Source organism: Bubalus bubalis, chromosome 1 (assembly GCF_019923935.1).
Source record: "Bubalus bubalis isolate 160015118507 breed Murrah chromosome 1, NDDB_SH_1, whole genome shotgun sequence".
Classification (NCBI taxonomy): domain Eukaryota; kingdom Metazoa; phylum Chordata; class Mammalia; order Artiodactyla; family Bovidae; genus Bubalus; species Bubalus bubalis.
Genome location: NC_059157.1, coordinates 155,332,887 through 155,346,404, shown reverse-complemented (window position 1 = coordinate 155,346,404; position 13,518 = coordinate 155,332,887). Strand labels below are relative to the sequence as shown.

The window sequence follows — 13,518 nt, the reverse complement described above, 5'->3', positions numbered from 1 at the left end:
CCTGCATTTTAGCAGCATCTCCAGCTGATTCTAACATGGCTCAAGAACTTCTAAGAAATGATAGTAGCTTCCTGGTAGATGACAGTAATAGGCCATACAATATCCAAAATAGTAAAGTGGCAAAACCAATAGTGGGAAAAAAGTTGTTATGAACTTTCCATAAAATTAAAGAATAGGACAGCAGTATAAGATCATATGGTGAAGTAAGTCAGAAAGAGAAAAACAGATATCGTAAACTAACACATATATATGGAATCTAGAAAGATGGCACTGATGAACCTACTTGCAGGGCAGCAAAGGGGACACAGACACAGAGAATAATAGACGTATGGACATGGCTAGGGAGGAGGGGCAAGGAGAAGGTGGAACCTATGGAGGGAGCAACGTGGAAACATACATTCCCATATGCAAAATAAGTAACCAATGGGAATTTGCTATATGACTCAGGGAACTCAAACTGGGGCTCTGTAACAACCTAGAGGGGTGGGAAGTGAAGGGAGAGGGGAGGAATATTCAAGTGGGAGGGACATAGGTAAACTTATGGCTGATTCATGTTAATGTTTGCTAGACACCAACACAATACTGTAAAGCAATTATCCTTCAATTAAAAATTAATAAATTTTTTTAAGTTTAAAAAAAGATCATATGCATGTCCTTGATTTGGGTTAATAGAGCTATGGGGAAAAAATGCTCAGAATCGATGTTTGTGGAATTTGGCTTATTTATTGTTCATCAGTGAAACAAAAATTCTAAGGCCACCTGCTAAGAGGGTAACCTGTTCAATAGTTCTGAGAAGTTAAGTATGGTCACCTTTGGGTCCCTTATGGGAACCTACCAAATAATACTGGCCCACACTTGCCCAGTAATGACTGACAGGGACCAATGGGAAAAGATCAGGCGTGGTAGAAATGAATGGAGAGAACTGCTCAATCTTATTCTTGAACATTGAATAAAAAAGGGTTCCATACACTCTTCTCATGTTGGTCCCATGCTGTCAACTCATTTCTATGATCTCATGGATACGTGTTACTGACATCTGACTGTAGGATGTTAGATGATTTTAAAGGTTGAGTGCTTTTCTGCACTGCCTGGACTTCGTAGAGCTGTGAGGAAAGCTGGGGGAAAATAGATGTGACATACTTGTTTTGGGGCTTCCCTGGTGGCTCAGGCAGTAAAGAATTTGCCTGCAATCCAGGAGACCTGGGTTCGATCTCTGGGTCAGGAAGATCCCCTGGAGAAGGGGATGGCTACCCACTCCAGTTTTCTTGCCCGGAGAACCCCATGGATAGAGCAGCCTGGCGGGCTACAGTCTATAGGGTCGCTCAGTCGGATATGATTGAGTGACTAACACTTTCACTTTCATTTTCATACCTGTATCAGCTCTGTGATAAGGAGAGTCATCTTGTTTGAGCTGTACAAGTTGCATGCATGCATGCTCAGTCGCTTCAGTTGTGTCTAATTCTGCGACCCCATGGACTGTAGCCCCACCAGGTTCCTCTGTCCATGGGATTCTCTAGGCAAGAATACTGGAGTGGGTTGCCATTCCTTTCTCCAGGGAATCTTCCCAACCCAGGGCTCAAACCCGTGTCCCCTGTGTCTCTTGCACTGCAAGCAGATTCTTTACCACTGAGCCACCAGGGAAGCCTGCCATAAGTTGCATATGTGTTAGCCATTGTCCCACCTGTATGCATGTACATTCTTGGTTGTTTAAGAGCATTCTAAGGAGTGTCTATACTGTTTTTGTAGAATTATTTAATAAAAACTCCATCTGTTGTGGTTGAACACTTGGCCTCAAACCTTTTGGAAATAAATAGTTTTACAATGTCTGCATTGGAAGTTTTACCTGTAACATATCCACTATAACACTGTATCTGATATATATGTACATACACACAGAATATCTCACTCTCTGTTAAATAAAATGATCTCTCATAGTACTTTTGGGAAGAACTTATTTAAGAAAATACTGCTTAAACAAAGAATATACTTGGCACAAAGATACACTGAAAATGCCATCATATGAATCCCTTTTTCTCTTAAAATGAATTATTGTGAATTCATTAATTTGGCTTTTGTCACCACTTGCCTAAGAAAAATTTTATTAAAAATTTTCTATGGAGATACAAAATTGGTCATTTGCTTATTTGGCAAATATTTACTGACTATCTATAGCATAGGCTACCCACTCCAGTATTTTTGGGCTTCCCTTGTGGCTCATATGGTAAAGAACCTGCCTGCAACGCGGGAGACCTGGGTTGGATTCCTGGGTTGGGAAGATGTCCTGGAGAAAGGAAAGGCTACCCACTCCAGTATTGTGGCCTAGAGAATTCCATGGACAGCCCATGGGGTCACAGAGAGTTGGATATGACTGAGTGACTTTCACTTTCACTATTGTGTGCTAGGGGCTGAGGAGGGGGGCTCCCTCCATAGAACTTGTTTATTAGAGGAAACAGACACTAGTCAGACAATCAAGGCAAAAATCAACCAAACAAAGTAACAACGACAAAAAACAAGATGACAGGTATAACAAGTATTATAAGGAGAGATCTGAAATACTTTGAGGACCTTAGCATTAGTCAGGAGGTTACAGAAAGCTTCCCTAAGGCAGTGAATCTGAGTTGTAATGGGAAAGTTAATATCTACATTAACTAGGTGATGAGGGGAGAAAGGGTGATGCTAGCAGGAGAACAAGAGATCCAAAAGCCCAGGGCAGGAAGACGTGTGGTAAGTATAAGAAACTGAAAGGAGGTCTTTCTGGCCAGAATGGAGAGGCACTGGGGACAAGATGAGGCTGGAGAGGCTAGGAGAGGGCAATGCATCTGAGGCTGTCAGGCGCTGGATGTGGAGTTTGGTTTTTAAGAGCTGTGGGAAGCCGTTGTAAGGTTTTATACAGAGAGTGGTGCCAGGATTTGGGCTTTGAAGAGGTCATTCTGGCCATAGTGTGGCAAGGGGGTTGGAAGGTCCAAGTAGTTCAGTCAGGAGGCTACTGCCATTATTTTAGGCAAGAGGTGATGGTAGTGCAATGAAGAGAGGTGGACAGAGTTAAAAGCACCTGAGAAGGGAAATCCAAATACTGTGTGACAGGCTGGATATGGGTGGGGAGAGGGAATTGGGTGTTTGGCTGATGCCTCAGAGCGAGTGATATTATAATTACTGAAGTGGGGAATGCTGAAAGAAAGTCAGGTGGGTTTTTTTTTTTTTTAGGGGGAAGGGTGGGACATTTATGAGTTTTAATTTAAATGAACTGAGTTTGAGGTGTCTTTGAATTATCAAGCAGGAAGAGTCAAGCAGAGAAGGGCAGATACCCATTTGAGAGTTTTGTCACAGAAGCAGTTACTAAAGCCACAGACCCGTGGAGACTGACTAGGGAGAGAGTTATGTTGATGGGAAAAAATGCGCACTGATAATGAATAGCTGGATAGAGGAAGGTGGGCCCAGAAAGGAGGTTGAGAAGGAGTGTCTAGAGTAGGAGCGTCACTGAAGGATGCTGTGTCACAGAAGGTATAGGGAGAAATGCTTGAGGAAGGAGGAACTGGCCAACGGAATTGAACGCTGCTAAAGGCGAGTGACACAAGGACTGAAACATATCCAGTCCTGGAGCCTGCATGACCTGAATGACCATAGAGATAATGGGCTGAGAGGCCAGATTAGAAAGGGTCGAGTCAAGAGGGGCAGGAGGCAAGGAAACACAGGGTGAACAGTGACGACTCTTCTGGCTTTAAAGAGGAGGCGAGAGAGAGGCAACAGGTGAAGAGAAAGGAGATGTTAAGCCAGTTGAAGGTGTTTAAGAGCCCATGGCAGTTTAAGTTGGAAGAAGAAGAAGAGCTCTTTAAAGAGATCTTAAGTACTTTAATTTAAAAAAAACTATGTAAAAATTCTTTAAATCAATGTCACTGTAAATCTGTACAGTGATAGGGACTGATATATTCACTCTGGTCTGCCTTTCTAAAGCATGCTTCTTCTCCTTGGTATTTTGGTCTGACTCAGCTTAGTCTCTTGGTGTAAAAAGACACATTTCAATGCCTGATGATTTGTTTCTGGAAAACCACAGGGTGACTCATGCTTTGCTGCAAGTATACTTTCACTCTATCAAGACAAGATTGTTGTTGACCCAATTTGGAAAGGCAGAAGGATTGATAGTGATGCTGGTTGAAAAATAGAAATTAACCCCTGAAGGGTATTAGGCTGCTTAGCTTATGTCCCATAGAGGCTCACAGGTTATTAGCAAGTTTACTATGAAGTCTGTGTATACATGTGTATTGAAACCTTTTGGTCAAATATTAAAATTGGGTATCCACATGGTGTTGAAGTTTTGTACAGAGCAACCTTTCTTCTCATAAACACTTACTTTGCAAAAGTTGCTATTTTAAGGTTTCAGTTTAGTAAGCTGTTTTATTTTTTTTATTTTTGAGAAAGAATTAGATTTTAAAGTTATGTTTCAAAACAAATCTTATTTCTCCTATTGGCATTCATTACACGATCCATGAATTATTCCATCATCCATCTATATGCCAAGTACTTGTTAAACACTACCGTGTGCCAGATACTGGGTAGGGCGTACAGAGAATAATAATGTATGGTTCTTCCTCCTCTAGTTTACTGGCTAGTGGAGGAGATTGATGGCAACACACTGTGTATACTATAGATGGTGTAGAGAACAAAAGGACAGAGAGGAGGGAGTTTATTCTGTCGGGGTGATTTGTCCACGTTTGCCAATGTATATACACATATGTGCGTATGTGTGCGTCTATGTGTGAAAGAGAGAGGGAGAATGTGAGCATGGGAAAAGCTTAACAGAGAGTCATAGAACAGGCACATGGGAAGAGTGGAAAGGGAAAAGATTTCAGGATAAGGATAATAACTTATTTGAGGTGCTGAGCAGGTATTTGTTTTGTCATTATGTAATTCCAAGTATCTTTGAAAAATAGGCTGGGGTTCAATTTTACCTACTGGGTCATTAACAGTATATATGTGTGAAGATGTGAAGTTATCCTGCCCAACCACTGCAGTGGTTTTGGCTCTCCAACTACGTTTAACATGGAAGACAACATGCCCACATGTTGTAGGAGGGAAGGCATCATAAGACAAACCCAGCCACTGTATAAATCCAAAGTGGGTTTTCTTATGTCACCCATAAAGTTCTGTGAAAGTTGGCACCAAAATTAAATGGAAAACTTTCATGTTAATGGGCCCACAAGGCTATTTACGTCCTACTAGCTGAGGCCTCAGAGATGATCTCATTTAGCCCATTTTTATGTTGGTGTCTGGAGTGGAAAGCCATCTAGCCTAGGCTGAAGGTGTTCTGCAAAGGAGAGCCACCCTGCTGGTACCAGCTGATAGTGTTTGGAGAAAATCTGTTGATAGAGGCCCTTCTCACCCTAATAGCATTTTGAAATCATCTCTATTTGCCCCCATGTGATATAATGGACAGGATGTTCTTGTAACACAAACATTTGAAATCAAGTTCTGAAGAGGAATCATGATGGATGGTTGAGGTCTATCTGAAAAAAATTCTTTCATTCTCTTTTATAGCCTAAGGAGAACTCCTACGGACAATCACATTCAGTGTCTCAATATCCAGTGACTATCCAGTGACTAAGACCCAGGCAAGCGCTCAGATCTACAAGTGCCAAAGATGCAAGTGCCAAAACCAGGACGTCCCTGAGTTGCTTTCTGTAGGGTGTAAGAACAAAGGCATCCCATGTGTCTCAAGAAACAAGAGTGGAAGTGATGATTTAGTTCCTTCTCTTCCTTTAAAAGAATGTGACTGAATAGGCAGCCAGATGTGTTCTAGGACAGTCCAGCTGACTAACTCTTACTGTTAACAGGCACGAGCAGTTCCAGGACACAAGGACTACTGATAGAGGGATTTGTTTGGTTTTCCAGAAATAGATCCTGTTCTGTTCGATCTGTTTGCTCAATCGCTATTTTCTCATTCACGTGGGGTTGATGGGATTGACAATACACACTGACAGGCAAGTCTCTGAGGATTTTTGAGTTATTTCAGGAACTTTCTAACTTTCTACTCTGTGCTTGTATAAAACAATGATCAGAAACTGAATCAGCAATTGGAGGAATTGGAAATAGCTTCTATGTAATCGTGTCCTACGTGTAATCAGGACATGATTCCCGCACATTCCCATACCAAAACCCCTGCTTGTGTTTGAGAGGATTAAGTCATCAGAGAGGTGGCTCACTCCTTGATCTTTCCAATATATTATAATATTATGAAATAATTGTTCTTGCGGTTTTCAATATGCCATGCCTTTAACTTGGATTTGCCCTAGAGATTGAAATTTCAGGCTCAAGAATTGACCTGGATTAAAATGCTAGTTGTACTTCTTAGTAGCTGTGTGACCTTAGAAAAAGCACTTGACCTTTCTCTGTTTCAGTATCTTAATCTGAAAAATGGACTCAATAATGGTGAGAAAAACGCATGTAAGATGGAGCACATAGTTAGCATGATAAATGCTAGCAATTATAATTTTAGGACCTTTATACTATTCTAGTATTTAGTTTCCTCTGACTTCACACCCAACTGGATAAAATATATATTTTGTTGAATACCAAACAGTAAACTTGTGTGAATTTCTGTGTGCTGATGGTGGAGCTGATGGGAAGATGACTGGGAGTTGATGGGGTGATGTGACCTCTACTCAAGGAGGGGAATGTCCTTAAAGTGACCATGGAAGCCAGCTGATTTGTTGTCAGTTTCTGAAGTCCCATAGTTTAGTCTATACATTATTAAGAAGGATTTCTATTTCAGGATGTCCTTCTCAGAAGTCTGAAATTTTCTAGTTGTCTCATGTTTTTGTTCCCCATTTATGGAGACACATTAAAAAAAAATATGGGAACAATGAATATTTGAGAACAAGGTACCTTTTGCCAATACCTTAAAAGAAAAACCCAAATGCAATTTCTTCAGCATTTTGTCTTAGACTCCAATTCTCTCTCTTTAGACCTCTTCCTCCTTGAGCCTGATAGGGCACCTGGGCCCTGCAGGAGTGCTAATCAAACCAGAACAGGAATAGGACTTAGGAGCTCAGACAGTCAGGGAAGTAGACTCTGATGTGCACACAATGACTTCTCTCAATGAGCAAAAAAGCACCAATCTCCATTTACCAGACTCAAAATGCACTGGGTATGATATAGTGATATATTTGATATTATTAACACATAATCACAATAGACCTGGAACATTTTAATATTCAAGTTGTATTTGACTTTTCTATTTCTAAATATTATTCATGCATTGACTCACTCAACAGGTATTTATTGCATGCTAAAAACAAGGAAGTATGCTAGATTTTTCTATATATGTCTGGCCCTAAATGGATTATGAACCCTTTTAGAGCAGAGACATTGTACCTTTTTCCTGTTTTATCTCAAGGTTTAGCCTGTCGAAGACATTCAACCAACACAGCAAACACGCACTTCATAAATGAAAAATGGGATGCAAGTTCTATGCTGCCTGTGCATAAACAAATAACAAAATATTTATTCCTATGTCTTGATCATCTTTAAACTTATAATTTAAGCAGAATACAAATGCAAATATACTTCCTATGATTAATATATGTCAGCAGTATTATGTCAGACCTTTCACTTGGATTAAACATATAATTTATATGCTACATAAAAATAAGAAAACTAGATCAACTTATAAAAACTTTTCAGGGAGTTTTTGGTGAAAATAGTAATTTAAAATAGGATTTCTCTGACCAAAATCCCTTTTCATAAAGCAAAAAGAAATAAGCAAAGAAATCTAAAAGTTTTAGGCGCCGAACATTTTGATTCAATATGTTCTGCTGTGAAATATTTGGCCTTGTTTGAATTTTTATTGCTATATGTTCTCAGTCTATATTTAACTGTGAGAAACACAAATAAGAACGAGTGAATGTGAAAAATGTTCTTTTTAAGTCATGGCAGTGAATTTGAGAAAACATATATTAAAGGAACACTTTGTGGTTTTAACTTGCAGCCCCTTTCCTGAGCCTCCCTTGGTCAGATATGATTTAATGTTTATTGAACTAAGGACTCAGCTTACTTGGAATGAAATTCTTAAGGGCCCCTCAGAACCACCTCAGATAAGTCCCTTACTTCACCATGATCTCAAATAAGGTTTCTTTTATGCTCTCTTTTTCACAGGTGAAATAAGGTCTAATTAGAAAGTTTCATAATGGGGACATTCAATTCATCAATTCTTTCTTTGCTCAAATTAAGTTTTTAAAAATCAGTGTGTTCACTCTGGCATCAACTCAATCTCAGTCTGTAATCAGCCAACAATCTGTGCCTCATGAAGGCTGCCATCTTAACTGCCAGTTTCTTCCACCCATACTGTCTCTGTGGGATAATACATTCTATCTGGTGCCTCTGCATGAGGTCCTCAAATTTCCATCTGGCCAAAATAAACACTTCTTTTTCAGTTCAGTCTCAACTTCTTGGCTCAGCAACAGGACAGACTTGCCACAATGGATGATCTTTAAGATGCACAAAATCCCAATTCAAGGAATGGGTACAGATGGTATGACCAACGGCTCTCTAGAGGATGGCTCTTCTACAAAGTGGTTTGTGTCCAGCAGTGTTTCAACACCATTCTCTTGGTCTACACTTCAGTTCCTGAGCCATGTCAATGTTGAGAACTCTATCACATTGATGGTAAAATATTCCATTCCCAAGGGCAGCATAACTCTGTGAAGATTAGACTTTTTATCAACCTATGTCCACTGGTTAAATTGGGGCAAGTGTAACCAGGAGAGAGCATGGAGAAATGGTTAAGTGCATGGGCTCTGGGGTCAGACTGGGTTCAATCCAGTCACTGTTAACTTATTACCTGTGTGACCTCAGGCAGTTCCCAGATCCCTCTGTGCCTCAGTTGCCCCATCAGTAAGATAGATAAGTGCTTTAGTCGTGTCCAACTCTGTGCGACCCCATAGACGGCAGCCCATCAGGCTCCCCTGTCCCTGGGATTCTCCAGGCATGAACACTGGAGTGGGTTGCCATTTCCTTCTCCAATGCATGAAAGTGAAAAGTGAAAGTGAAGTCGCTCAGTTGTGTCCAACTCTTAGCAACCCCATGGACTGTAGCCTACCAGGCTCCTCCGTCCATGGGATTTTCCAGGTGAGAGTACTGGAGTGGGGTGCCATCAGTAAAATGGAGATAATATTAGTACTAGCCTTATGAGATTATTGTGAAGGTTAAATGAGATACTTGACATGTTTAGTGTAGGGCTTGGCACATATTGACTAACAATAATTATTTTTAGGTAAGTCAGTAGACCAAGTTCCTTGTGCAGCATAAAGGAAGGTGAAGGGTAAATAACCAGATATGAAATTATTTCTCAAATAATTCCTTACTCTTTAAGTGTCTCATTTTTCACCCAGCTCAATCATCAAGCAAAAATATTAAGGGAGATGAGGAGGTCTGTGAAACCACTCACTCTTTTAAGTATGGTCTCATTTCTTTGGGGTTCTTGACAGGATGTTTGTTTTTCTCTAACCCTCAGGGTCACTGGGGTTGAAATGAAGAATGTTATTGGGGTAAGATGGCCAGTATCACTTTCTTGACAGCCATATAGATGTGGGCATTGTTTTCTTGTTCATTTTTGGTTTATGTTTCTCTCTGTTCCAACATCTTCCCTTTTCCTCACTCCCACTTTGGTGAGATACCTTTGTCAGCACAAAGCAGAGGCAGTCAGGCACACATCTACGCATTATTCCAACTTAGGATGCTTATGAAAGAAGAAAGCCAACCAGGGTGGGGTTCCTGCAACCCTGGCAACCCCAGGGGCACACGTGGTTCTCAGCAGCCGGGGGAGGGAGGGGTCTCTCACCGGTTGCTCTCTCAGGGTTGTTGCACATGAAGCACTGCCACGCTCCTGCTGCTTCACTGAAGCCAAACACGTCGAAGAACCTCACTTCTTCCAGATGGAGCTGAACCTGGTCCAGATCCTGTTTCAGGAACACAAAGCACAAAGAACATGAGTGTGTCTGCCTGCCACACAGCACCCTGAGACTGGGCAAATGGGATGTGGACACAGGACAGCCAGGGCTCAGATTCAGTGATTATGACAAGAAGGGAGCATGGAGAAAACCTCTCATGGCCCATCTTAGAAAAGAGCAGCTAGTTCAAACTCTTCTAAGAGAGTTCTTACTCTTAAACACAGAGGGTGGCCAGCATGGGCCCCAGGGCTGCTCTTTGAGGGAGTGCCAAGTCAGAGCCTGAAGTGGCCCAGAATTTTCATGCATCTAACCACAGCTCAAGAATTTCTAAAAAGCTGGGATATTCGAGTGGCAATGCTGTCGAAATGAATGCTTCTGGGGCTTTGTCTTTTATTTACACTTTACATGGAATTGAGAATCAATTATCCATATCAAAAAAATTATTTTTATTAGGTTGGCTTCACAGGGGGCTGATGGAAATGTGCAGGGGTGTTTAATCCCTTAGCCCTTGGCTCCAGTCCTGTTTTAGTTTCATACTTTATCTTAAAATTGGATGTAAACTTTGCATTTTCTAGTCCATAATATGGCTGCATTGGTTTTAATGGAAAATAATGCCCTTATCTGTAAATTAATTAACTTTTCCCCTCTAAATGGTTGAGTAGAACTGACACATTGAGAAGACCACCCTGTTTTATGTGCCCTGTGGCATCCTGCCAAAGTGTTCCTATTTAAGAGGCACAGGAGAGAGGTTCCATTACACTGTAAATGGATGGAAAACTATTAGCCTAACCAAATTAAATAGCTCTACTGTCCTCCCGAGGCTCTCCTATTATGTAAATGCCTTGTAGCCTCTGCTATAGGGTGGCCAGAACTGCACTCTTACAAAGTTGCTTTCCTAAGTGGGATTTATTGTCTTTGCTGGCCTCGCACATGCCCAGTTGACTTATCTGTTTGACTTCTATTGAGCTGTGATTGTATTTCCTTTCCTCTGGTCCACACTCTCATCTTGTACCCGTAGTAACAGCTCTCAGCATGCCCAAGAGCTAGGGGATGGAGGCACTGGTAGCACTGCTTATGGTGGATCTAAAATAGGGAAGACCCTGTAGCTCTCAGGTCTGCTTTTCTTGACACAGGAAAGAGGTATGCTGAACTCAGCTCCTTGAGAGCAGAAACACGTCTACTGTGTTCACAAGTTGTATCCCCAGCATGTAGTCCAACATCAAGAATGGATGAACATCACTGGTTTGCAGGCCTTGTGCAAAGTTTCTCAATGAGCTATATAAACAGTATTATGAAAATTTAAAGGGGATTTGTTCTGTAGAACATTTACATTCACTGGGACAAAACCCAATGAAGGCAGGGACTTTGTTTTATTGGCTGCTATAATGTTAGCACTAAAGACATGCAAGCATTAAGTAAATATTTGTGGGATAATGAAAAGCATAAACTGGGACTAGAAATGAGTGCCTCTCAGCACCCTTTATTAAGACTGCTTTGGTTTGTGCTCTGGAACTGGACATGTTGCTGGCTCACAATGCTGAATACAGCTTTTTGAGTTGTTAACCTTTAATATCATATTTTAGGTATTCCAACAGGCACTGTTTATAAAGACATGTTTTTAAAGAATGATTTTGAATGTGTTCAATAGAAAAAAAGGTGGTTTTCTTAAAAAGTGTATTTCCAAGATTCCAAGATTCCAAGACTGAAGAAGCACCTGGGAGTCTTACAGGTTTCAAAGGATGAAATGCATATTAAAATTTATGGGGAAAAAGCAGATGTTCATAAATATCAGTTTCAAAACTGCGAAGTCTCTGAAGTCTATACTTGGCCATTGGTATGCATATCGTTTCTCTCTTTCCCACACAATTAAGGATCAATTTTTCATTCACCACAAGCACTTCTAGCAAACAAAGTACTTAAAATAATACTTCAGGGTTCCTTTATTTGTCCTGTTGTGAGACCAGAAATATCCCAGGTTGTTGCTCATAATTCACATTTGTCTTGGCAAAAAGTTACTTTCAAAGTTTAAGACAGATGGCAAGTAACATCCCAGTGTTCAAGTTCTCAAGTCAAAAGCAAATTTTTTCAGAGGATTTAAGTGTTGTGCAAAGGAGACTGAGTGAAGAAGGTAGATGGTAATTCTATGAACTGCTGAAGTTGGTAGTAACAGTCAACTTTGAATAGACAGACAAATGAAACACAGGTAATTCCAAATATTGGTGGAAAATCAAAGCAAAATAAATCACAAAACAAGCAAACACAAGCCATTCAACTAGAGATACCTAAATTTTTGGAATTTTGATTTCTTAAGTGTGATCAAGGTCATTATTTCTCTCTCCTACTTATTTTCTTTATCCTCCTGTGTCCTATAGCTTCCCCAGGCCTTGCCTAGGATTTATGATATGCTAAGTGGGCTTCTCTGGTAGTTAAGACCCTAAAGAATCCACCTGCAATGTGGAAGACCTAGGTTCAATCCCTGAGTTTGGAAGATTCCCCTGGAGGAGGGCATGGCAACCCATTCCAGTACTTTTGCCGGGAGAACCTCATGGACAGAGGAGCCTGGTGGGCTACAGTCCATGGGGTTGCAAAGAATCGGACACGACTGAGTGGCTAAGCACAGCACAGCAAGGTGCTTCAGTTGTGTCCGACCAACTCTTTGAGATCCTGTGGACTATAGCCTGCCAAGCTGCTCTGTCCATGGGATTTTCCAGGCAATACAGGAGTGGGTTGCCATTTCCTTCTCCAGGGGATCTTCCCAACCAAGGGATTGAACCCGCATCTCTTATGTCTCCTGCATTGGTAGGTGAGTTCTTTACCGCTGGTGCCGCCTGGGAAGCCCAGGATTTGCTATATGGCTTCTTCTTCTTCTTTTTTTTTTTTTTTTTTAAAGACAAGAGATCCAAAATTGATTTGTTTAAAGAATTGCAACCTTCATTTAAGCAACTAGCCTCTAGAAGAGTAATTTTATATCAAGATAGGGTCACTCCTTGAATATTTCCATTCAATGGCATTGGACACACCCTAGGGTGACCTTTTAATAATTCCCATCTCCTGGTGTTCATCTCTTTGTATAACCCCTTTCTCTTAAGTGTGGGAAAGACCTGTAACTTGTTTTTAACCAAGAATATGGCAACGGTGATAGGATATTAATCTCGTGATTATATTATTATGTATCCCTGCTCACCTTCTCCCTCAACACACACACACACACACAAAACCAATCTTGCCAGCAAATGCATAGAGAAACTCCCCTGCTGGCCTTGAAGATGAAAGCTGTCACGTTGTGAACTGTCTATGGAGAGGGCCATGTGGCTGGGAATTGTGGGTGGCTGCTAGGACCTAGTGGCAGCCTTCAGGCAACAGCCAGTAACAGAGCCAGTCCTTTAGTCCTATGACCCTCCACCAAATTTCTCCCAGAACCCTGAGCAAGCCTGAAAGCTGACCCTTTCCATTAGATGAGAAACACAGCTCCCCGAGTGAGAACACAGCCTGGTCAATACCTTGATTGCAGCCTTGTGAGACCATGAGTGGAGGACCCAGCAACGCCACAAGCAGACTCCTGATGTTGTTTTAAGCT

At 41.2% G+C, this 13,518-nt stretch overlaps 1 protein-coding gene across 4 annotated transcripts in view; it reads right to left on the bottom strand.

Moving 5' to 3' along the window:
* VEPH1 (ventricular zone expressed PH domain containing 1) overlaps positions 1 to 13,518 on the bottom strand; it is a 287,956-nt gene that overhangs the window by 33,179 nt on the left and 241,259 nt on the right. For all 4 annotated transcript variants that reach the window (XM_025289274.3, XM_025289293.3, XM_025289289.3 and 1 more), the window contains one exon: positions 9,833 to 9,950. In XM_025289274.3, coding sequence (XP_025145059.3) covers positions 9,833 to 9,950 — 118 coding nt within the window. The remainder of the gene's footprint in view (positions 1 to 9,832; positions 9,951 to 13,518) is intronic.